Here is a 23,194-nt window from a genome sequence, read left to right as displayed (position 1 = left end):
ATCCAGATATCTAGATCAGTGATTCTTAACCTGGGTTTGATCGGTGAATCGGTCTCAGGGGTTCGACGGAGCCTCTGCCATTGAGGTTAAGACACACCCGACTCAACATTTCAATTAGTTATGATACGCCCGCTTGGCCATCACTGGCTGGTTCATTTTGTGCACAATTAAAAAAACGTGTACTTTATACTTATACTAATTGTATTTACTTTTTTCAGTTTAAAAAATGCATTTTATTATATATTTTTATTTTTCCCTAATGAAGGGTTCTGTGAATGTGTATATAAACTGGTTGGGTTCAGTACCTTTAACAAGGTTAAGAAGAACCACTGCTCTAGATCGATTGATCAAGACACACACACACGCACGGACGCGCGCGCACACGCACAGCGAGAGTGTATATAGGGTTTCCCGCAGCAAACTTACTCAGCCTGGTGGTAGAGATATTTCATTTTAGTCACTGTACTGTGACTGTATTGACATTATTTATTGGTTGGCCTGTCTCAATAACAAAAATATTTCCAGACGACATATTTACCCATATTTACGGGTTAGACGATAGTATAATTTGTTTGTTGTGGGTGTTTTCTTAAATGCCCTGATATACTGATGATGTTAGAGCAAAAATAATTAAAGTACATCCTTTTTAAGTGCAATGATCTTTCAGCGCTCAAGAATATGCAACATTTGCATTGAAAGGAAGTACAATAAAATGTATTAGATAAATAAATTTAAAAATATTTTAAAAAAAGACTCAGGCCAAAGGACCAAAACAAAACAAATTATTAAAAATATCCCTTACCGTAGCTACACTTCAATGAGCCATGGCCATTTGTACTCGAACAAGTATTAATTACTATGATGACAGTAACCTACACGGTGCAGTGACATAGCATTTGCTATCCATCCATTTTCTGAACCATGCTCACTAGAGTCGTAAGCGTGCAACAAAGTTCTCATTCGCTGGAGCCTCTCCATTATTGTACATAATACTCTGGCAATACAATTTCCCTTTGTGCCAAGGTTAGCCTCAAGTAAGTTGCACTGAAGAGTGGGGATTCTGAGTGTGTTACCAAGTTTCTGTGATTAATAAAATTAGCGATTTCCTGTTTGTTGTAGCTCCAGTTAAACCGTTTTGTGCTATGGATCTGGTGTTGGAGGTAGAGACGCTCATCAACAGAGGTTTTAGTGGTTGGCCATGACTTTAGCCATAGCCCGGCTCAGCAGCCCCGCTTTTGTGGACGATGACTCTTAGCCGCCGACGCTCCCTGCCAGACCAGACAACAATCCATGGAGATCCGGCTAACTCGACCGGAATGTTGAAAGTGCGGCGAAAAGCCGTTCAAACTGGTCGATTTGTACTGTCATCCAATGTCAATTAAGTTTATAGCATCCAGTACCCAAAGTAAAATTACAGTTAAAAAGGAAAAGGCATGTCTCGGTCATCATCCTATTCTGGCATCCAAGCCCTCTGGCATCCACTTGAAGCCGCCTTTCTTGATGCAGGGCCATGGCCATCAAGCAGGGTACCGTCGAAGGAGCCTTGTTTGCGGCTTTCATTCATGTGAATGGGACCCAGCAATCACGGAAATTTTGATCCCAAGTTTCAGTATTTATAATAAATGTTTTTTTGAGAATCGAGAAGACTTTTACACTGTTTCAGTATCGATTCATGCAGAACTCGGATCAAAGTCAGTATTTTGGTATTGTGACAAAATACAAGTGTACAAATGGGTACTCACTTTCTCCCTCTATTTTGTCTGTGCCCCGGGTCCAGATAATGGTCCTCGTCTCCAGCTTGACCTGGAAAGTTCTCCTCTCTGGCCTCTGAGACTTTTTGGAATAAAAAAGTGTCAGCACTGTGCCCAGTTCCAGATCTCTGTAGAGGTTGTTCATCTCTGCGTCGTTGTCCATCCACGTAACGGGCCCATTGGAAAAGAAGCCTGAGGTCCCAGCCATGTTCACTTCCCCTGTTTGTTATCTGTTTCCTTTCAGAACAATATGCTCAGCGCAGGCCTAGTAGACTGAGATACCTACAACAGATGGGGGAGTAGGCCTGTGAAACAACAAATTTCAAGTGTGTCAGACCTTTGCTTGCTTTCAACCATAGTTGACGCAGCCAGGAGGAAGGTCCGGAGCTATCGCCGGCTGAATAGTATTCAAAATTAGACACATAGAGAAGTACATGTCTTATCAGGCAGCAAATAATCAGTGTTCAAGGTCTAATTAAAAAGTAGTTTGGTGCATAGCAAAGCTGGTAATAAAAATAATAATTTGGCTTTAGGTATCACAGGCGACATTTTGTCACAGAGCTCATCTTTCAGGCAAAATAAAAACAAGGATCCATTGTACCGCGACATGATACCGAATAGTTTGAAATATAAAAAACTGGACGGTGTCAAGTGACGTTAGGACAAATACACGTAAGATATCAAAGAAAAGAACATCTGGCAGTGAAGCGACCGCGTTTTGAAGCTAACCCAACGTATACAGTAACTTTCTGCTCAACATTTGACCGCACACGTTCCACTTTCAAGTCTTGTGACGGTTCAAACACATTATCGATATTGGCGCCGCGGACACGTTAAAGCGAGCCAATATAGTTGGGAGATACACTTGGCTGCGGCTAAAGGAAGAGAGCAGCCGTTTAGGGGAAACAAGCGACGTCGTCTGGACATTTCCTCAGCGTGGAATGGAGAGAGTGAGCTAGCATGTCGCTGGGCCACAGGCACAGAAATGTTGCTGTGCTTCGTTTAAGACCCTCAAATGGGCTCAGGTAGGAATAGCTACTCTTCCGTGTCTTGACGTGTCTCATTTCATATCTTCGTTGAACAAAAAAGTGGGGTGGGGGCGCGATGCGGTAGATGCTGTTGCTGCGTTGCGCTGGACTTACCACCGCAATCTCGGCCTGACCGTACATCTCTAACGGATGCCTGTCCCTCTCTCCCGTTTGTTGCCTTTCCTTGTGCTTTTCGTCCGCTTTTCCTGGATCTGAGCACCGCCAAGCCTCCAGCGAGGCTCACCAGCTTCCGCCGACAAAACGTCCCGTTTCGTCGTCTCCTTTCTGGCCGTCCATAGAGATGGACAAGCAGACAGCGAGAGCAGTACGCAAGTGTGCTCTTTGCACAAGTCACCAAGTGGCAGCCCAACCGATTCTTCTCTTTGCTACCACTCGTAGCGTCAAAATACAAATAAAACACGGCTTTTCCGGTGAAACCTTTCACAGTAAAAGCACTGCCAGCCGATGAGTCATTTTCATTTGATCAATAACGTCAAATACCCTTGTTTTAAAAGGAGACATGAACAGCTTCATAAAAATGATATGAGTTGTACAATTTACATGCCCTTCAACAGTAATTGTTGAAGCTTTGTAGGTGGAATTTCTTTCTTGATATACTGCTTCAGCTGTTCAACAGTCTGGGGTCTCCGTTGTCATATATTACGTTTCATAGTGACAGGTTTCCACTGCAGGCAGGCCAGGTTAGTTCCCGCACTCCTCTTTTACGATGCTGTTGAAACACATGCAAAACGTGATTCAGCACTGTCTTGCTGAAATAAGCAGGGGCATCCATGAACAAGGCGTTGCTTGGATGGCAGCATATGTTGCTCCAAAATCTATATAAGATAAGATAAGATATCATTTATTTGTCACACACTGGGGAAATTTACAATTTATATACTGTGTCTCTTTCAGCATTAAAGGTGCCTTCACAGATGTGTAAGTTACGCAAACCATTGGCACTCACACAGCCCCATACCATCACAGATGCAGCTTTTGAATACTGCATCCATAACAGTCCGGATGGTTATTTCCTCTTTGGCCCGGAAGACACTACGTCCACAATTTCCAAATACAATTTGAAATGTGAACTTGTCAGAACCCAGAACACTTTTCCATTTTGCATCAGTCCACCTTAGATGACTTGGGCCCAGAAAAGCCAGCGGTGTTGCTGGTAAATGGCTTTTGCTTTGCATAGTAGTTGCTTTGCACACTCACGGATGTAGCATCGAACTGTTGTTATTGACATTGGTTTTCTGAAGTATTCCTGAGCCCATGTGGCGATATCCTTGACACACTGGTGGTTTTTGGTGCAGTGCCATCTGAGGGGTCGAAGGTCACGGGCAATCATTCTTCCTTGTCCGACTTGCCGCTTACAAGTAGTGAGACAGAGACAGACAGACAGAAAGACAGGCAGACAGACACAGGGACAAAGAGTGAAAGAGACAGTTCTTTCTCAGGTGTTAGGAGTTTTTCAACATCAGACTTTCTTGCCCAGGCAACCCAGCCTGTTTGAGTAGCACTCGCTTGTCCCCAGGGCTCTCATCTTCACATCCAGAACCATCTCAAGGCTGTCTCAGCTGCATCGGTGATGTTCTTGATGGCCTTGCTCATTGTTGCTCCCTCGATCCCCAGTGCAGAGACGTTGTGGAAGGAACGTCCCACAAATCCTCAGCACCCGACCACCATGTGCATGCATTTTGCCTTCCTGCCCTGTGCTCTGGAGTCACTGAGCTGATCTTCATATTTGGTTCATGAGCTTCTCCCAACCGATCCTCCCAAGGAAACGTCAGCTTCATGACGATATTCTTGATGTTGTCTGAGAATAACAGGATATCAGGCCTCCAGGTTGTGATACCATTCTGCTGGGGGAATGTCAGTTGCTTCCCCAGATGAACAGAGAATTGCCAGTCCTTGGCTGATGCCAGGATCTCTGCTGGTGCCTTCACCCTTGCTCACGGCTGGTGTCCTGCCTTAACAAGCGCGCCTGTGCATGTAGTTTTACTTCCTGATTTCCTTGCTGATGGTGTTAGCACGTTGTGGCGGCAGGTGTAACGTCCTTGGCTAAGCACTGTGGGGCAAAAGCTTAAAAACTCCTGCAGTGTTGCTCAGTTTGGGCACCGTTGGGACGTCGGGGTGTCCACTTTCCTCCCTATTTCGGTCGGCGTCTTGTTGACCTATTTTATTTTGATTCACACGCGCACAGCTACATTGTACATGAAACACTCTTAAAAGGTGAACTCCATATGACCTGGCAAAACACAGAACAACCCTTTATCCATTGTGCTTAGAGGAGGAGGCTGCCCTAAAATAGCAGTGGGCCATCGGTTAGGGAGGGTGGACCACCTCTTCAGTATGGCCTGACCCTCCAAACAGCAAACTCAATCAGCAATTCTTCTCTTCTCCTTTTCCCCAACACTGTTAGGGAATATCCTGCTTTTATGTCGCCAAGGTAGATGTTGCTCACCAGGGGAAATTGGTACAGTGATGCCTTGAGATACAAGTGAAATTTGCGTTTTTCCAGAGATATGGGCCTTCATTCGACTGGATTTTTGCTTTGACTTGAAACCCCAGACTTGAGACAGGAGTGCTCTATGGTGGCAGTCAATTCAACACACTTCAGGTTAATTGGCAAATTGTGAGCAATTCATCAAAAAACACGTTTCGAGCTGCTTAATGCCAGTGCCAGATGAAGTTTTCCTGTCAAACTAAACATGAATGTCACATCGTGTATATGAAAAAGAAAACACATACAGTATCTAAGCCTTTTCATCTGATATCTTAACTCTCATGCGATTTAGTATCTATGTTGCGTTGCTTTAACCTTTCAAGCGGTGGATTGAATGCAAACAGAGAAGCAAAAATGAAAAAAATCAATATATCGGCGACACAGTTGAACGTCCGCCTCACAGTAAGAGGTCCAGGGTTTGATTCTGGCCCTTCCTGAGTTCAGTTTGCATGGTCTCCCTGTACCTGCGTGAGTTTTCTCTGAGTACTCCGGTTTCTCCCACCAAGAACATGCACGTGACGTTGACTGAGTCACTCATGAAAAAAAATGACGCAAATTTCACGCCACTCCATGGAAGTTTGCAAGGCCACTAGGGGGCACCGCAGGACCAGTACTGTGAGACCGGCTCCTCTGGAAAGACCTGAGCGGGTAACTGGAAACAACAAACATGGCATGTTTTCACCCGTTGGCGAGTTTGATTGAATTTTACTTTGAAATTGTCTTAAAACACAAAGACATTAAATCTGTTCTTGAGCTTATATACGGTTTCCAAATGAACGAAAGACATCTTGAAGCGAGTGCTGAACAAAAGAGCTGACCAGGAAGTACAAACACGCATTTGAACAAAGAGGTTCCCCTTACCAAAAAAAAAAAAAAAAGTTTGCGATATCTCGCAAACCTTTGCGAGGGAATGCAAACTTTTGCAAGGGAACGCAAGACTTTGCGAGGAAATGCAAAACTTTGCAAGGGAACGCAAAGGGTTTTTTTTTCCTTCCATGTCCCCATAGGGCACAGGTGTCAAAGTCAAGGCCCGGAGGCCCAGATCTGGCCTGCGAAAGTAAATCATCTGTCAACTTCCATGATCCTTTCTTAAATCTGTACCAAAATCTCAAATTGTCTTACGAAATAAAAAACGGTGACATTGTGCAATAATTTTGTTACCCTGTTTATACTCGAGCAATAATTGAACAAATACTTGACTGATTTCAACACTAGTGAGCCATCATTTTTTTTTTTTGTGTGCAAGTAATAATACGATGTGATGAATAAACATTTCTTTGGTTTCACGGTCCTAACGGCCCTCCGAGGGAAGATGTAACTCCAAAGTGACCCCCGACAAAAATGAGTTTGACACCCCTGCCTTAGGGGCTACGTAGAAAGTTTGATTCCAGGCCCTCTAAATTGTGCCGAAGTGTGATTGTGATTGTGAGCGCAAATGGGTTGTTTGTCTATTTGTGAGGATTAGAAAATGAATGTAAAGTTGTTTGTTCGCCGTTAATTCAAACTTCGGGAGCAAGTAATTGTCCATAACAGGGCTGACATCAACTCACTACGTGGTACATACATTTAAATGAGTGGTAAAACAGGTGACTTTGTCAGTGCAAACAGCTGTGCAGGATGCAAAGCTCACAAAGCTTTACTGTGTGAACAGACATGGATTGCGTATGCGCGACCAGACTACACAATGTCCGTTATTAAAGCATTGTTGGTGGATTTCCATCTAAAAGTCAAAATGTAAAATCACAGACGGCACAATATCCAGTCTGAGTCTCGACAGGGGTAAAGAAATGCTTCATTTTAACATTTTAAGAGTGTGTTGGATGGCTTTAATGTATAATACGGAGCAAATCTGCTTTGATCGGTGCCTCACTATACCGTTTGTTGTGACTAAAATATATGTTAACATTAACATTCATTTGACACACTAAAACAGTAGAAAATTTAATTCAGTTTTAACAATTTTGCAAACAAGACAAGCTCCATTATCAGTCTAAACATGATTAATCCAGCATGTAACAAAAAAAATTTGCACACATTTTAACTACAATCTCACATTACAGGACAGACAATACATCTCATTCTTTTAAAAACAATCTGTACATGATTTCTTCACCGAGTAAAAAAAATAAAAATAAAGGTCGGACAGAGAAATCCAAATCAAGTGATTCACAGCAGAAAACAAACACAACAGTGGTCAAAGCAGAATTTTGCTCCTATTTTGACTTCCTTCGTTTGGCCTGGGTGGGGCTGGCTCCAGTTTCTGTTGAAATGTAGATAATAAGTGACAAGTAGTTTAAATGTGGTGTGGTAATTAAAATTCTGATTTGTTAGTGTACGGCATTCATTCATTCACTTGTGCTTGGGTTACCTTTAACAGCAGCAGCAGTTGTTCCAGGCCGTGCTGATCGCTTCCTGACACCACTTTCTGCTACTGACTCTTCCTCCACCTCCTTCTCTGCTCGAGAGCTGCGTCTACTCGGCCCCTTCGGTTTCTCCACAGAAGCCCTAGGAATAGCAGATAGAAGGCGAACAAAGAGAAGAAAATAAAACACAGCATTATTAAGAGGGGGTGAGCTTAACTCTGCGCTACTCAGGAAGATCGAATAACCCGCAGGATTCTGCTGTTTTTCCTCATCTACCACAGATACTGTCCATCTTCGTCCTGACAGCTCCACTACGTCAACATGACCACTGCTTGTGTCTTTGCAGCGCAAACATGTTCAAATACATACCTTGGAACTAAGTTGATGGGCGTCTTTCTTTTCTTTGCCCATCTGTGATAGAAGTGGAAAAACAGCGGTAAACTATCAACTGTGCTGAACAAACATGGCTTCACTTCCAAATTTATTAATACAATCCCCATCAAGGAGATGGGGCCATGAACGTCAGCGGAGTTGTATAACCTAGAAGTAACCTGAGACATGTGTAGGTATAGTTACATGCTCATCATACATACCATGTCCCGAGGCCACGAGGCTCACTGATTTTCACCATTTATCCCTTGGCAAACCACATGACCTCCCTGAGTTTCAGTAGAGTGAGAAATTTCAAAGCGTTTTTTCTTCGAGAGCACAAGGCTTAGGCCAACTAAGATAATCATTAATAAGGAGTATTTTTGTAAATCCCAGCTCCACAAGTATTCAACTAGACACGTAGTCAAAGTAACTGAAGCACTCATTTTATGAGGAATCTTACCCCTGATCAGGACTTGTTAAGATCTCTTCACCTGAAAGGACAGAAAAAAAAACATGTCTCTGTTACCTAATTTCAAAGGGGATCACATAAAAGATTCTGTATCTAAATAAAATGACACACTCACTTGTCTTCTCAACAGCAACAGACTCTTGTGAAGCATCTTGCTGAACAGATTCTGAGGGAACACGGATAGATGAGTCACAACATATTCAAGAGTTAGAAACAATTGCCAGTACAAAAATATGTGTATGTGTAGAGTTTGGGGACACAGAAGTACCAAGCATCCAGTACAATTTATCTAAGACCTTTTATTTACCTGGTGTGGTCTGAATAGTTTCAGGAGGAGCCAGTGCTTGTGTAACAGCAGGCTCAAAAGACACAGGTCCGGTCTGAGAAAGAAGAACTCTGCTGGTGCTAGCAACAGATGAATTTGTGGGTGGGGTCTCGTGAATCAGTCCAGGCATGGCAACAATTGGAACCACGGATGGTACTGGATTTTGTACCGGACTGACTGTAGAGAGCAAGGATGTAGAGGAGACTGCAGTGGTGGTACCGACTACACTCGCGATGGGATTTTGAGACGTTGCAGCCAGGGTGCAGTTTGACAATGAAGGTGCAGGAGGCAATGGCGCCTGTGTTGGAACAGTAACCTGCCCAGGAGCCGAAATAAAAGAGGAGATTGCTGGTGTTGTATGGTTTGGAGTGGCATTAGTGGTGTGGGCCACTGCAGCTTCAGTTGGAATAACAGAACTAGCAGAAGGGTGGAAGACATGTGGTGGAGGAGCAGCCACACTGGACACTTGAGCAGGTATCTGGGAATCAGCTGTTCCAGAAAGAGCTACGGCCACCTGCGCCGGCTTACTTTTTAACTGCGCAGTGGGAGCGGCAGACATGAGGCCCTTTCGAAGTGTGTGCATACTGCTCGGGCTTGTGCAAGGCGGAGATGCAATGGGAGGTTGGAAAGAGGTGGACGTTGAAGGGATTGGATGAGATGGCTGGCTGACTGCTGAACTTGATTTCTGAGCGTCAACTATATTTTCAACTTTAAGAACCCCATGGTTGATTTGCTGAGGAACTGAATGCGCATCAATTGGAGTGGCTGAGGAGACATTGGAGACAGTCTGAAGGTGTCCAACGGTGCTTCGTGCAAGTTGAGATGTGCTTATGTTTGCCACAGAGCATTGTGTGGAACTCGTGGCGGTAGAAAGTTGGATGTTTGACGTCGATACTTGGATAGGTCCCACCATAGTGACTGACTGAGAAACTCCTGTGGTATTGGGCGACACAGATGTACTTGGGACTTGAAAAATTGGGTTGATAAAAACAGGGGTGGTGGTGATAAACTGAGGCGGTCGAGTTACAGGTGTCTGATGTCGGATATCCTGCGGCCGAATATTCTTGTTTGGAAGAGTTACCATTGTGGAGACCACGGATGTAGGAACTTGAGATGTCGGTGCAGAAGTCACTGGGTTAGGTGTGACAAATACGGTGATCTGGTTGGGAGGAATTGAGCTGGATGAAGCAGGAATCTGTATGACAGAGTGCACACTTGTAATAGGTTTCGGGCCCATGCCGGGTTTGAGCATCACACCGGCTTGGTTTGCACTACAGCTGGCATTAGAACTGCTGCTAACTGCTATCGAATGACTGCCCTGAGTGGAAGTAACTGGTTTAGGGCTTACACTCTGGACAAGATTAGTGTTAGTGAAGGTAGAACAAAGGTTAGTCGTCGTACTCAGACTGGAACTGATACCTGGAGAGGATAATGGGTTTTGGTTATTGCTAGGAGTGGTATTGAAGGTCACATGAGGATGCATGCTGTGACTGCTAATAGGAGTTGACACAGGAGGCTTGGATTTTGCTTCTGATTCATTAAGAGCGGCAGAAGTAGCAACAGGGGCTAGCGTGTCTGTACTCTGAGTATTCAAGTGATGTTGTCTCTCTGGATCCATGGCTGACTTAGGGCTGTTTTTTGCCATCACGTCCCGAGCCAAAGTACCATGCACAGGCCGATGAGCCTTGTTCGGGACGTCCAGAAGCTGGTTCAGAGAAGTGGGAGCAGCCCTGACAGGCACTGAACCCCCAGAGTCCTGCAGTGGTGCTTTGTGTGTTGACTGCCTATCGACTGTCCCAGCTTGCAACTCCAAGTCAGATTTCGGCTGCTGAGGAGCGGGAAGACGAGGACTTGTCATTCTTGGTGCCGATAACTCCCGCACAGGCTGAGGATGTGGTTGAGGCTGAGATATTTGACGTTGCTCGGATGCCATCATTGAATGACTTTCTTTGATGCCCTCAGTAGGATTACCTTGTAAACCATGGAAGGGACTCTGGGTTTGTTGCGTCTCCATGTTGCCACTTAATTGTGACGCCATCGATACTGGACTTGGTGTCACTGAAGTAGGACTTAGCATCATAGTTTGCCCCTGAGCATTAACCAGCTGTTGAGGTTGGGGAGGGCATGTGATGGACACTTTTGCCCCCTTCTGTCTTCCAGGACTTGGTGTGGTTGACTTGCGACTAGAAGCTGGGCTTGACCTACGACTATTGCTAGGACTTGCCCTTTTACTCTGTCCTCCAGAATGCTTGTCGGGTTTAGTGCCTGCCCCACCAGTACCAGTCGAGAAAGGTTGCTGACTGTTGCTCGTGTTATTTCCACCACTTCCACTGTTGCTGTTGTTGCCTGGTAAAGTTAAGTTTGGAGGTGCCTGTCCAATGGCTTTCAAAGTTGTTGGGTTGAGGCCCTGTTGGTCAAATCCTCTGTTTAAGTTCGTCTGCCTGGGTGGCAAAGGAATGTTGATTTTAGGTGGAAATAGCCCTGCGATTGAAGCATTGAGCCTTTCTGGCGAAAGGTTGATTTCTGAGGGCTCAGTGCTTGGAGGACGATTAGTTGGGGTGAGGGGGTGATGATATGGCCTGGGGCTGGCCCTGTTGGGAGTTTTTGGTCTGGAACTCTGTGAAGTTGTGGGAACGTTAGGGAAATGAATGCCAGACATGGGTCCTCCTTGTTGAGGTTGAGTGGGCAATTGTTGTTGTGGACTGGCTCCAGTGTGCTGCGTCACTGATGATGGAACAGTGCCTTGCTTCATCACATGTGTTGTGGAACCCTGGTTGGCCATCATCTGTTGGGCACCATTTCCAGGCTGCATGCCAATTTCTGCACCGCTTGGTTTATCCTGCTTTGAGTGGATCCCAGATGTTGTCTCATCAGATCCAGTGCCTTGGGGACCCTGCGTCGACTCAGGGAGGGACATTCGTCGTGCAGCACCTGCAAGCTGAAAGCCAAAACACAGTAGAATTGACTAATTTAAAATATATCACACATGTAGTAAAATGTAGTTTTCTTTAATAGTTCATTTTAATAACACTTTCCATGCGTGTGCCTCTTGCCCTCACCTGGGGATTTATGATCAAGGGCATCCCTCTTGCTTTGTCAGGAGACTGCGCTAATCCCGCATGTCCTTGAAGGCTGATCATGACAGGCATGTTCCCTTGCTGTGAGACCGGGAGTCTCTGTGCCTCAGGTTGATTGCCAATGACACGAGGAGGAAGTTGACTTCCTGAAGTGCTGGACATGCGATTTTTCTGCTCTTGCTGCATCTTAAGCATCATTAACATCTGCTGCTGTTGCTGTAGTTCGGGGTTGAAAATCAAGCATCAGTTGATCAATGGATATCTACTGCATATTGTTAAATGCTCTCGTATATCACTACAATTACCTGTTGTTGTATTTGTTGCTGTTGACCCTGCTGCTGTTGCAGCTGATGGTGTACCTGGGGTTGGCCTTGACCTGTGGTCTGTGGTCCTGTCATACCCTGCTGCCCTTGAGCATTCTGGAGACCTTGCATCTGCAACTGTTGCATTTGCTGTTGCTGCATCTGCTGCTGTTGTAATTGTTGTTGCATTTGTTGTTGTTGAATTTGCTGCTGTTGAATTTGCTGCTGTTGCTGTTGAATTTGCTGCTGTTGTTGAATTTGCTGTTGTTGAATTTGCTGCTGCTGTTGGATTTGCTGCTGCTGTTGGATTTGCTGCTGTTGTTGCATGTGTTGAATTTGTTGTTGTTGCTGCTGCTGCTGTTGCTGTTGCATGAACTGCATCGGTACCTGCTGCAATATCCTTTGATCACCTGGTTGACCAGAGAATACTTGGGCAAACAGATAGCAAATGGAAACATGTCAACAAATATACAAAGAACATGGATATAACTGGACATAAGAAACGTGACATCACTGGCTACATGAAGACCAACAACTGACCCTATTTAAAAACGACTTAATCAAACTGAGAATAACTACCCTTCGCTCCACGTGCAGTCATTCACTATTTTTTGTCCCACCCACCCCCACACCCCCTTTTTTAATATCACCTGAAATCATGCCACGACTATTCTACTGCTTCACAATGCTGCTAAAACTCAACTGACACTACAAATACGACACTCAGGCAAGTCATTCATTTCGTGTCTGAGGATCTTAGTCCAAATTCACCTTTAAAAAGGTAATCAGAAAATAGGTTTATAAGGCAGTGCTGTCAATCCCAATGCTTTACTCAAACCGGTAATTGTGACATATTTGAATGAATAAACCAATTCCTAAATACCTGCAGGCCTATTGGGAAAGTCAGCAAGCTTTTGGCCCGAGTTGTCCAGGCCCATACTCTGTTCTCCAGCAAAATTTTGCAGTTCAGAATCCTCCATACCACTCATATCCAGACCTCTAAAAATATAAGAAAAAAATCAACTTGAATCACAATGTTAATGTCCAATTTGCTTTGAAAAGTGGCTTTTTGTTGCCAATAAAAGTGGTTACCCAGGTCCCTCGACTTGCTGGGGCCCTTCTCCATCTTTTGGCTTCTTCTTTCGGGCAGGTTTCTTCTTTTTGGGTTTGACCTGATTGCTTCCACCAGCTTGCTTTCCTCCTGGTCCAAACTGGCTGGCTGAGATATCACTCTGCAGGAGATTTACCAGCAGGGGGCTTGTCAATGTTACATCTTTACTGACAGGAAAACCACCTGCCTGTGCACAAGGTCCCCCTATAGGAACCTGAGCCGGGAATTGGGAGTTAAAGTTCATGCCATGACCTGCAAAGTGTCCATTTCCCATTTGCATGTGCTGAGGTCCCCCAATCATGCTTTGAGCCTGCTGTACCTGCATATCAGGGACCATCTGTTGGACCCCCAAATCGCCTGCCCCACTATTGGGATCTCCCAATTGATGTGGGTGTGGTTGAGCTGTCTGTTGTTGTTGCTGCTGCTGTTGTTGCTGCTGCTGTTGCAACATTACTTGCTGCTGCTGTTTCTGCTGCTGTTGTAACTGCTGCTGTTGCAACTGTTGTTGGATCAGAGGGTGACCAGCAGGAAGCCTCAAATGTTGTTGTCCATGCATACCCATCATCTGATTAGGATTGACAGTAAGTGGAACCTGTTGAGGCTGCTGCTGATTCATCTGCTGGTGGTGGTGTTGCTGCTGAATCTGTTGCTGTTGCAGTTGATGCTGCTGTTGCTGTTGTAACTGTTGTTGTTGAATATGAGCCATTTGCTGCTGCTGCTGTTGTGGTGTCATTGGCTGTGGGCCGACTTGGCCCTGGAATTGAGCCATGTTACCTGGAACGTTTGGTGAAGGGCCACGCATCATCTGGCCAGCCATAACCCCAGAAGGTATTTTTCCGCCAAATGGCTGTTTGTTGCCTTGCATTTGGCTTACAACCATTTGTTCCATCATGGAATTTTGCTGTTGCTGCTGCTGTTGTTGTTGTTGTTGTTGCAGGAGCATTGCCTGATGTCCTTGGCCTCCAACCATCTGACCCTGCCCATGAATCACCCCCTGGCCTTGCTGAGGCATCATTTGCTTGGGTGGGGTCATCCCTCCTCTCTGCCCTTGACTGAGGGGCCTTGAAAGGACAGTCTGACCTCCACCCTGGCCTTGAACCATCTGGCTGGGGGAGGAGGACACGGGTTGGGGCTGATGCTGGAGGCCCAACATCCTCGTCTGAAGGCCTGGCTGCTGCTGCTGCTGCTGCTGTTGCTGTTGCTGGGTCATGCTAGACCCACTAGCTGTGCCCGGGGACTGACCTGGAATGCCACTTTGTACACCCATAACATTGGGTTGGGCATGGATTGAGTTTGGGGTTGAGGATGACTGCTGGACTCCTGATGCATACAGAGAAGGAAAATATTGGCAGTTTACATCTATAGCTGTTGATAAAGCACTATAACAAAGATGTATTGTAATTTAATGCATTTTACCTGTATGAGTCAATGTTTGGCTGCTCTGTAGCTGCTGACTAGATCCTGCACCAGGGGCTCCTGATGTGGTGGTGCCCACCTGACCTTGGGCAAAGTTTTGGGTTGGAAAGCCCATTGGCCTCTTCGGTATCCCTGTTGGTCACGATTCATTGACTTGTCATCTCATGTATAGCAATGGCAAGTAATTCTAATGGTTAACAGTAGATCAGTTTACATCTTTATACATGCAAATATGCCCACCAAAGAAAAGTGACCGACCTGGATGAACTTGTGTTCCAGGTTGTCCATGTTGAGGCATTCCTATGAATCCTTGTTGCATGTTACCTTGTTGGTTGAGGGCTGCTCTTCCTGGTGAGCTAACACCCTGTGGAAAACCCTGTGGAGTTGTAGGTCTCGGAGCCATCATTGGGGGAGTTCCAGGTGAACCCTGTTGAAAAGGAGATGATGACGATCCCGGGGATTTGGCAGTGAGATTTCCCTGTGGGCCACTTGTGGGTGGAATGGGTGGAGGTGGTCTAGGTGGTCCTACGACACCACTTGGGACAACCTGTGGGGCTTTAGGCTGGGGTGCAGCAAACTGACCCATTGTCATCTGTTGTTGCTGCTGCAATTGTCCTTGTCCCATTACGCTGAATACCTGACCTGCCTGCTGGCTACCAAATGGATAAGGTGGTGGAGGGTGACTGGGCGTCTGAACTGTAGTAAGGGAAGGAGGGCGTTGAACCATCTGGGCTTGAGGTGGAGGCTTCCTCCAGGCAGGACCTCCTGGGGCGGCCGGTGTCTGGAGGACTCCAGAGGGGTTCCAGCCAGGAGGTATAGTCATTTGGCCCGGTTGGTTGAATGGAGGTCTTGCTCCAAGCTGAGAGAGTTGTGCTTGCTGTTGGGCTTGTTGCTGTTGGTGATGTTGTTGAAGCTGCTGTAAAGAAGCAGGGTTGATTGGTCTACCAGCCTGCAAAGCCTGCATGTGATGGGCAGCCTGGGGAAGAATGGGACCATGGGGACCAGCCTGTTGATGCTGAAGTTGCTGCTGCTGAACTGACATGCCTGGCATCATTGGATCCATGACATCTGTGATAGAATGTATCATTTTTGACAATTTTAATCCTGTCCTTTAAATGTTCACTATAAAATATCTCTGAGTACACAAAAGTTAAACAGTCAAAAACCTGTCTGCGAAGATGGTCTTGGAACACGAGGATGCATCTGTCCACCGTTGCCTGGCATGAGAGCTTGGCCTGCCATGGCTGAGCCTGTCGGGACCATCGAAGGATTTGACATCCTCACTCCTACTTGGGAAAAAGTAGCATATTAAACTACAATGGAAATAAAAACTTGACATACTCCCGTTCAAATGCCAAGGTTTTTGTTTTTATAAAACAAAAAACGACAAAACAAATGACAACAAAAAAAAGAGAGATGCATGTAGAAAAAGTGTAGAAATTATTTATGTTGGTCCCATTTACCCATGGATGGGTAAACAAATTTGCAAAAAGTCTTGATGGAAAATTCCATCACTAAGTTCAACAGGTCGAGCTAAAACAAACAACAATTCTCAGACTGTTTCATTGTAGCAGCAAATAAGCAGCATTACCCGGACCAGGCTGACTTGGAATTCCCACATCCATTCTCATTTGGCCAGCTGCTCCAATTGGTCCATTAACTCTGACTTCTTGTCCCCGATTTGGTCCCCCTGCAACGTTGATGGCCCCCTCTCCTAAACAATGGAGGAAACGTTTATGTCTTAACACTTATTGTTGCTCTATTTCGACTGTTTGATGCAGGAAACGTATGTGGAACGGTCGTGCACTAAGATCCATGTATCCAACCTTCAATTTGCACAGAAAGAATTCCCAGGTCTCGGAGCTGCTGCTGGTTGTTCTGAGCCAGCAGCCTCAGTCGTTCAGCAGCATCCCGTGGAATGTTGAAGGTAACACGCACACTGTTCCACGGCTCGACATGCTGTGGCTGAAGCGTCTTTGATTCTAGAAGAGGGCAGAATACAACTTCCAATGGCAGTGTATCTGAAATGTAATTGAGTAGGGATTTTTCTTTGAACATAGATGAGAAAAAAAACTATTAAACACCCTTCTCCAAAACAAATGACTACCATGAAGCTAACACTCAGTTTAGAGATGCATGATCCGTTACAAGTACGCTAACGTGAATAGAATTGCATATAAACACAATGTAATTGCTCAATTGATCACAATCAGATGCAGTCATGTGGAGCTAGATTTTAATGCTACGGTGAAAAGACCAAATGGCTTGATTAAAAATACTGTAAATTTATGGGGAAACCCACTCATACAAATCCCATTTAGGTATGAGCTGAAACATACCAAGCGTAATTTGCACATACGTTGGGCATTCTAAGCTGTCATGGCAAGAAAGATCAAGGTGTCAAGTACAGTCCAACCACTTCAGTCAGCCATAATTTTGCTGATTCAACGCCGTTCTTTCTCATGAAACAGTAAATGTTCAGTTTTCAAGTCTCTCAGAATGATGTCCTTGGGCCGTTTGATCACCAAATGCATCTCTGACTCCATCCTGTCCAATAGGAATCTAGGGAAACAATGACGTGTTCTCCCAGTTCTCGTGAGGCTGTGCGCAAACATTACCATTATTTACAACACAGGTGTCAAACTGAAGGCCCGGTGGCCAGGTCTGGCCCGCCACAATAATTTATGTGACCCATGAAAGCAAATCATGTGTCATCTTCTATGATCCTTGCTAAAATATGTCCCAGATTTTGAAATTATCATCTGTAATAAATAATAAATACAACTTTGTACGTTTTTCTGTTACCCATTATGCAGTAACTTAAATAATCATTGAGAAACCTATTATTTAAAAACTATTAATCCATCGATTTGTATGTACTCGTACAATGAGACGATTTAAAATTTTGGGGGGTGTTGTCATCATAACGGGCCTCTCAGTTAACTACAAAGGCGGCCTTGACAAAAACGAATTCAACACGACTGATTCAAGACAAGAATAGCGAATTACCAGGTTAAGTACTGTACTGTAAGTGCTGCTGAAGCTCCTAAGCATGATATTGCTTTACTCTGATTCTCATTCTCTGTAACAAATGGAGACGGTGAACAGTACATGTTCTTAAAGGGGAAGTCAAGTCAACAATTTTCTTGTTATATATGTTTCATGCAGCCCCACAAGTCTAAACGTGGTATTTTGATTAATATTGTGTTTGTGGAATATGAATTAAGCAGCAAAATTGATCCCCCCCCCACTTTTTTTATCCATCTCAGCGAGCAGCCATTTTGTCACTGTCAACTGAAAAATGGTATCACGATGCCAAAGGTGAACATCAAATGAGTAAACCCAGAAAACAGGTGAGCTGTGATTTGTTGTAACCTGAGCCCTTAGGCACTGTGATCAAGAGGAAAAATGGCTGCCCCCTGAGATGGATAAAAACAAGTGGATTTTGCTTCTCAGTTTAACCCTCTGTACATCACTTTAAATGATTGATGATTTTAAAATGCCACTCTGTCAAAGAAGACGTTTTGACATTGAGAAAGGCATCTGTTTTTTAAAAGTCATCACTACATGGCAAAGAAACTAAAACAGTGTACGACATTTTTAATTTAACACGATGCAACATTACAGGGTGTCATGCATAATTAATATTTTGCCAGTAACAACACTCATTGTGCCGCTTATATACTGCATACATTTATAACCCAAGATATATTAATCAGTGAAAGCTTTTTTGGAAAAATTTTTGGACTTGAAAGTTCGTCTCTGTTTGTAAAATCACTAAAAGTACAAACCCAATGGAGTTGGTATGCTGTGTTAAACATGGATAAAAACAGAATAAAACGATTTGCAAATCATGTTCAACCTATGTTAAATTGGATATGCAAATATCTTGTCTTCTACTAAGACAAGATATTCAATGTTCAATCTGATGTTACTGTTTTTGCAAATATTTAACTTCGAATTTTATGGCTGCAACACATTCTGAAAAAGCTGGGGACAGGTGACAAAAAAGACTGAGAAAATTGAGGATTGCTCATCAAACACCTGTTTGGAACATCCCACAGGTGAACAGGCTAACTGGGAACAAATAGGTGCCATGAAGGGGTAATAATATAAGCTTCCCTGAATTCACAAGCAAAGAAGGAGCGAGGTTCACCTCTTTGTGAACCATTGCGTGACAAAATAATTGAACAGTTTAAGGCAGGGTTGTCCAAACTCGGTCCTCAAGGGCACTGCATCAAAAACTGACATCATTGTGTAAAATATATCACGAGTTCAGAAACACTTCAGAAAACCTATGTCAGTAACTACTGTACAGTTCTGCGCCACATATCCGGATGTGCAACTTAAAAATTCTACAATGCAAAGCAAAAGCCATTTATCAACAACACTGAAGTGCTGCCGGTTTCTCGGGCCCGAGCTCATCCAAGATGGACTGATGCAAAATGAAAAAGTGTTCTATGGGGTCGGACGAGTGCACATTTCAAATTGTTTTGGGACATTGTGGATGTCGTGTTATCTAGGCCAAAGAGGAAACGAACCACCCGGGACTGTTATGGATGCAAAGTTCAAAAGAGAGCATCTGTGATGGTATGGGGCTGTGTGAGTGCCAATGACATGTGTAACCAACACATCAGTGAAGGCCCCATTAATGCTGAAAGGTACATACAAATTTTGGAGAAACATATGCTGCCATCCAGGCAATATCTTTGTCAAGGACACCCCTGCTTATTTCTGCAAGACAATGCCAAACCACATTCTGCGCGTGTTCCAACAACGTGATATCCAAGAGTGTGGATATTAGACTGGCCTGCCTGCAGTCCAGACCTGTCTCCATTGAAAATGTGTGGCGGATTATGAAGCGTCAAATACGACGAAGGAAGCTGTACATCAGGCAAGAATGGGAAAGAGTTCCACCTACAAAGCTTCAACAGTTAGTGTCCTCAATTCTCAAATGTTGAATTGAATTTTAAAAGAAAAGGTGACATAACAGAGTGGTAAACATGATTCTGTCCCAGCTTTTTTGGAACAAAATTTCAGAAAAAGTTGATTACGTTCTAAAAACAAAGTTTATCAGTTTGAACATTAAATATATTGTCTTTGTGGTATATTCAATTAAATATAGGTTGAAAATGATTTGAAGATAATTGTATTATGTTTTTACGTCTAACGCAATATCCAAATGTCATTGGAATGGGGTTTCCACTAAAGGACAAAGTAATATAAAAGCATCAAATATTCTGCCTGTAATGTACATTTTTATTTTATTCAAGATATAATTTTTGTATTTCGCTGATTAATCGAGAATCAGATTTTTTTTTCTTTGCCCAATATCATCCTCTGTCTAAAACAATCTCCAAAACAAAACAATCCATATTGGCTGGCTCCTGCTAATGACAAGTGCGTTGGATTCCAAAAACAGGTTTAAGTAAAGGATACTAACCCATATCAAGCATGCTGGGTATACCACTGAGGACAGTGTCAAGTTTAATTGTGAAGTCTTCATCTTCCATACTCCCTTGAAAGGCAACAAAAACAGTAAAATGTGCTGCTGCCCCAATGCTGTCTTCTGTGGCATTTTGGTTGTTGTGGTCCTCTTCGGTCTCAGGGCTTCGGTGGCAACTGTCAACGTCATCGCTGATGCCAGAGTCCCAGTCGGAGTCACTGTCACGCTCCAGGTCCTGGGTCTGTTGGGACATCTGAGGTGGAGTGCCTTGATGAGCCATTCTCCTCTTTGTCTGGGAGTGGCGTTGGAACACTCTTTACGCTAAAATTCCACACGAGAAAAACAAGCGATTATGATTCAATCCGAAGGCTGATACTGTCAATTGCTCAGGAGACAAATCGGCAACGCCTGCACAGTTTCAATACACCATGAGCCAGACTTAGCGAAACAGTCCCAGAAACTACAGTAAGTGACTAAACCCACAATCATTATGGAGAAAAGCCACAAAGCTTCTTCAACCATGTTCTCATGATGAATGTTGGGATTTTCTTTAACAAAAGGGAGTGATTGTCAAATGAAACCGACAGCTTGAAGCTTGTTTCCGACATCCTGAATATTACTACTGTGAAATGGCACTACAGAGCTTGTATCATTCTGCAAATATCACAGAACCGATGATTTGAAGTGTCATATGTCACAGAGCATAATGATGGCACGAAACACTTTGTTGGCTGTCAAAAGGACTATTTTTTTAGAGTGCTGACATTTGTTAAAGAAGATGAAAAATATACTCTGGGGAGGGGCACCCTTCATACCTGAGAAGGTTGGATTGGGGCACTTTTCGCATGAATAATCAGATAAATCACCAGACATGTCAAGTCTCATTGAGTGAACCGTTTGATTACAGAGATTCTCTCAAAAGTTTGTACAACATCGTTTGTGTATTTTGTCTTGTATAATTTGATGTATATGGGTGGTTCTCAGAAAACATTGCGACGACTGTTGATGATTAGTCGACTAGCTAAATCATCGTTTGTGGCATGTTCCAGTTTTTCAACTGAATATGGAGGGAGTGAAGCTGTTCAAGTGTAAAAAAATTCGTTTGTGGCATGTTCCAGTTTTTCAACTGAATATCTTTGTATGGAGGGAGTGAAGCTGTTCAAGTGTAAAAAAAATTTTAAACAATTTGGTACTTGAATGTTGAGTATATGTTGTCCATGTAACAATCGTACCAACACGTAACAACAGAGTAGAGGGCAACATTCAACAATATCCTGAAAACAAAGGGGCGCATGAACTACCGGAATATTTATTTAATCAAAGCACACTGCAAGAAGTTTTGATTGAAAGCAAAATGATCGCATTTGTAACGATTTTGCACAAGTTCAGTTTTGGACTCGTGATGTGTCACACTCCTGGACAAGGTTTTCTGAGAACCACTCATCTGTATTGATTAAAATATATTTTCTTTTATTTCACCTGATTTTACTCTGCTCTGTGCTGCCAGGTCGGGAATGCAAAAGAGCTACTTTAATTAGTTTTTTTTTTTTTTTAAATAATGTTGGACCTCCAAAATACAGTCATGTCTGATGTTCATTGGTTCATTTTCAATACCTGTACATTTTTATTTAGTATTGTTAGATTTAAAGTTATTTGAACCATTTTGTCCACGTGTACGACAAAATCTTCAGGATAAGATATTGGAACGCTCCCCGTAAAGCAGTATTATAGAATGTAATTGCGCACTCATTGTTTTCCTCGGATTTATGACATTCAGAAACCAGAAATCTTACAACCGGTAAAACACGTGTTCACGCACAGTACGTGTGATGCTGAGCTTATGTGCTGACTGATGAAAGGCTTGGCATTGTCTTATCCAAGCTGCAATTCAAATAATTATCATAAAATATCTAAAAAACCCTCAAAAGATCGGATAACATGATCGGCCCTGGAGTAGCAGGCCTTGGCACAAAGCCTCTGTACACGTAAAAAAAAAAAGAAAAAGAAAATAGAAATCCTGTATTAATTAATCTAAAAAAAAGAAAAAGAAAATAGAAATCCTGTATTAATCTCTTTTACATCGCTTCACGATAAGCTAACTGGTTGTGTAAGGCCAAGTTACACATACGAACAAATCTAATTTATAACCATGCTGATACTTTGGGTATCCAAGCAAGCTTCAATTAGCAATCGCTAGCGACGTGCAGGTAATTCAGCGCAAACGCTTCGAAAAATCACATAATAGCTTTAGAATTCTTTTTATTTTTTAAGGTTACCGCATTGGCTAGGCGTTATTCGTGGCATGTTACTTAACGATGAGAAAATGTCTTACCACACATTGTTTTCTGAAAATAAATTCGACCTGTCGACATCTGCTAGCCAAATTAGCTAACAAAACAGGGATACCGAAAAACACGGCATTACGCACGCTCAGGGTTTCCGTTTGGCTTTTCAAAATAAGTGAACGTGGCATAAGCGGCGACAGTTAAATTATTACATATGCTGTACATCAATCCAAACGAAATACTGTAACACTTAATTGTACACAATATACACTATACACACGTTTTCAGGAATGGCCGTATAGAATCTAAACATAAAAGTACAGAATTGTTAACTCAGTAGAGCACTTTCATATAAATATATACAGTGTGTGTGCAATAGAGCAGTCTTAGTCACAATTTATTATGAGGGAGAATGTTGAGTTGTATGAAAAACAATCACATAAAACATTCACATATTGTGCAAATGTGTCCATGGCACTGGACAGACAAAACAAGCGTCAAAGCCATATTGCACAATTTAAGATTAAATTATCACCAGCGTACACTAAAATAGAAGCACTTCAAGAACTTGACAATAGCTGTTTTCCAACCTTTATGTACACTGCCTAAAACAATTCCAAATATAAATAAAAAAATCTGAGGTCGAATGCATTAAAAAAAAAAAAAACTATATACGTGTACATACAGTAACGAGTGTGAATGACACTTTTGGGGGCTAACTTGCAAGTAGGTCAAACAAC

At 43.4% G+C, this 23,194-nt stretch overlaps 2 protein-coding genes across 4 annotated transcripts in view; both read right to left on the bottom strand.

The window, feature by feature from the left end:
- The window catches only part of plcg1 (phospholipase C, gamma 1), a 37,439-nt gene extending 34,260 nt beyond the window's left edge, over positions 1–3,179 (bottom strand). For 2 of the 3 annotated variants that reach the window (XM_019868470.1, XM_019868472.1), the window contains exons 1-2: positions 2,894–3,179; positions 1,743–2,033 (exon numbers count right to left, since the gene is read on the bottom strand). In XM_019868470.1, the coding sequence (XP_019724029.1) occupies positions 1,743–1,959 (217 nt within the window). In that variant the 5' untranslated portion in view covers positions 1,960–2,033; positions 2,894–3,179. Of the gene's footprint in view, positions 1–1,742; positions 2,057–2,893 lie in introns of all 3 variants that reach the window. The other variant, XM_019868471.1, reaches the window with a different exon arrangement.
- A 4,037-nt stretch (positions 3,180–7,216) lies between these two features.
- ncoa6 (nuclear receptor coactivator 6) lies at positions 7,217–22,598 on the bottom strand. The gene is made up of 17 exons (XM_019868493.1): positions 22,502–22,598; positions 20,167–20,490; positions 16,550–16,705; positions 16,315–16,437; positions 15,890–16,009; positions 14,982–15,791; positions 14,724–14,855; positions 13,289–14,627; positions 13,080–13,195; positions 12,200–12,624; positions 11,877–12,110; positions 8,800–11,755; positions 8,608–8,658; positions 8,484–8,514; positions 8,021–8,062; positions 7,657–7,793; positions 7,217–7,548 (listed from the first exon to the last, which is right to left on the bottom strand). Exons 2-17 carry the CDS (start codon positions 20,447–20,449, stop codon positions 7,502–7,504), a joined length of 7,002 nt encoding a protein of 2,333 aa, XP_019724052.1. The 5' UTR covers positions 20,450–20,490; positions 22,502–22,598; the 3' UTR covers positions 7,217–7,501.
- Positions 22,599–23,194: the final 596 nt, after the last annotated feature.

Source organism: Hippocampus comes, unplaced genomic scaffold (genome assembly GCF_001891065.2).
Source record: "Hippocampus comes isolate QL1 unplaced genomic scaffold, H_comes_QL1_v1.1 scaffold41, whole genome shotgun sequence".
Taxonomy (NCBI): domain Eukaryota; kingdom Metazoa; phylum Chordata; class Actinopteri; order Syngnathiformes; family Syngnathidae; genus Hippocampus; species Hippocampus comes.
The sequence above is the reverse complement of the archived record's forward strand: the minus strand, read 5'-3'. Positions and strand labels throughout refer to the sequence as shown.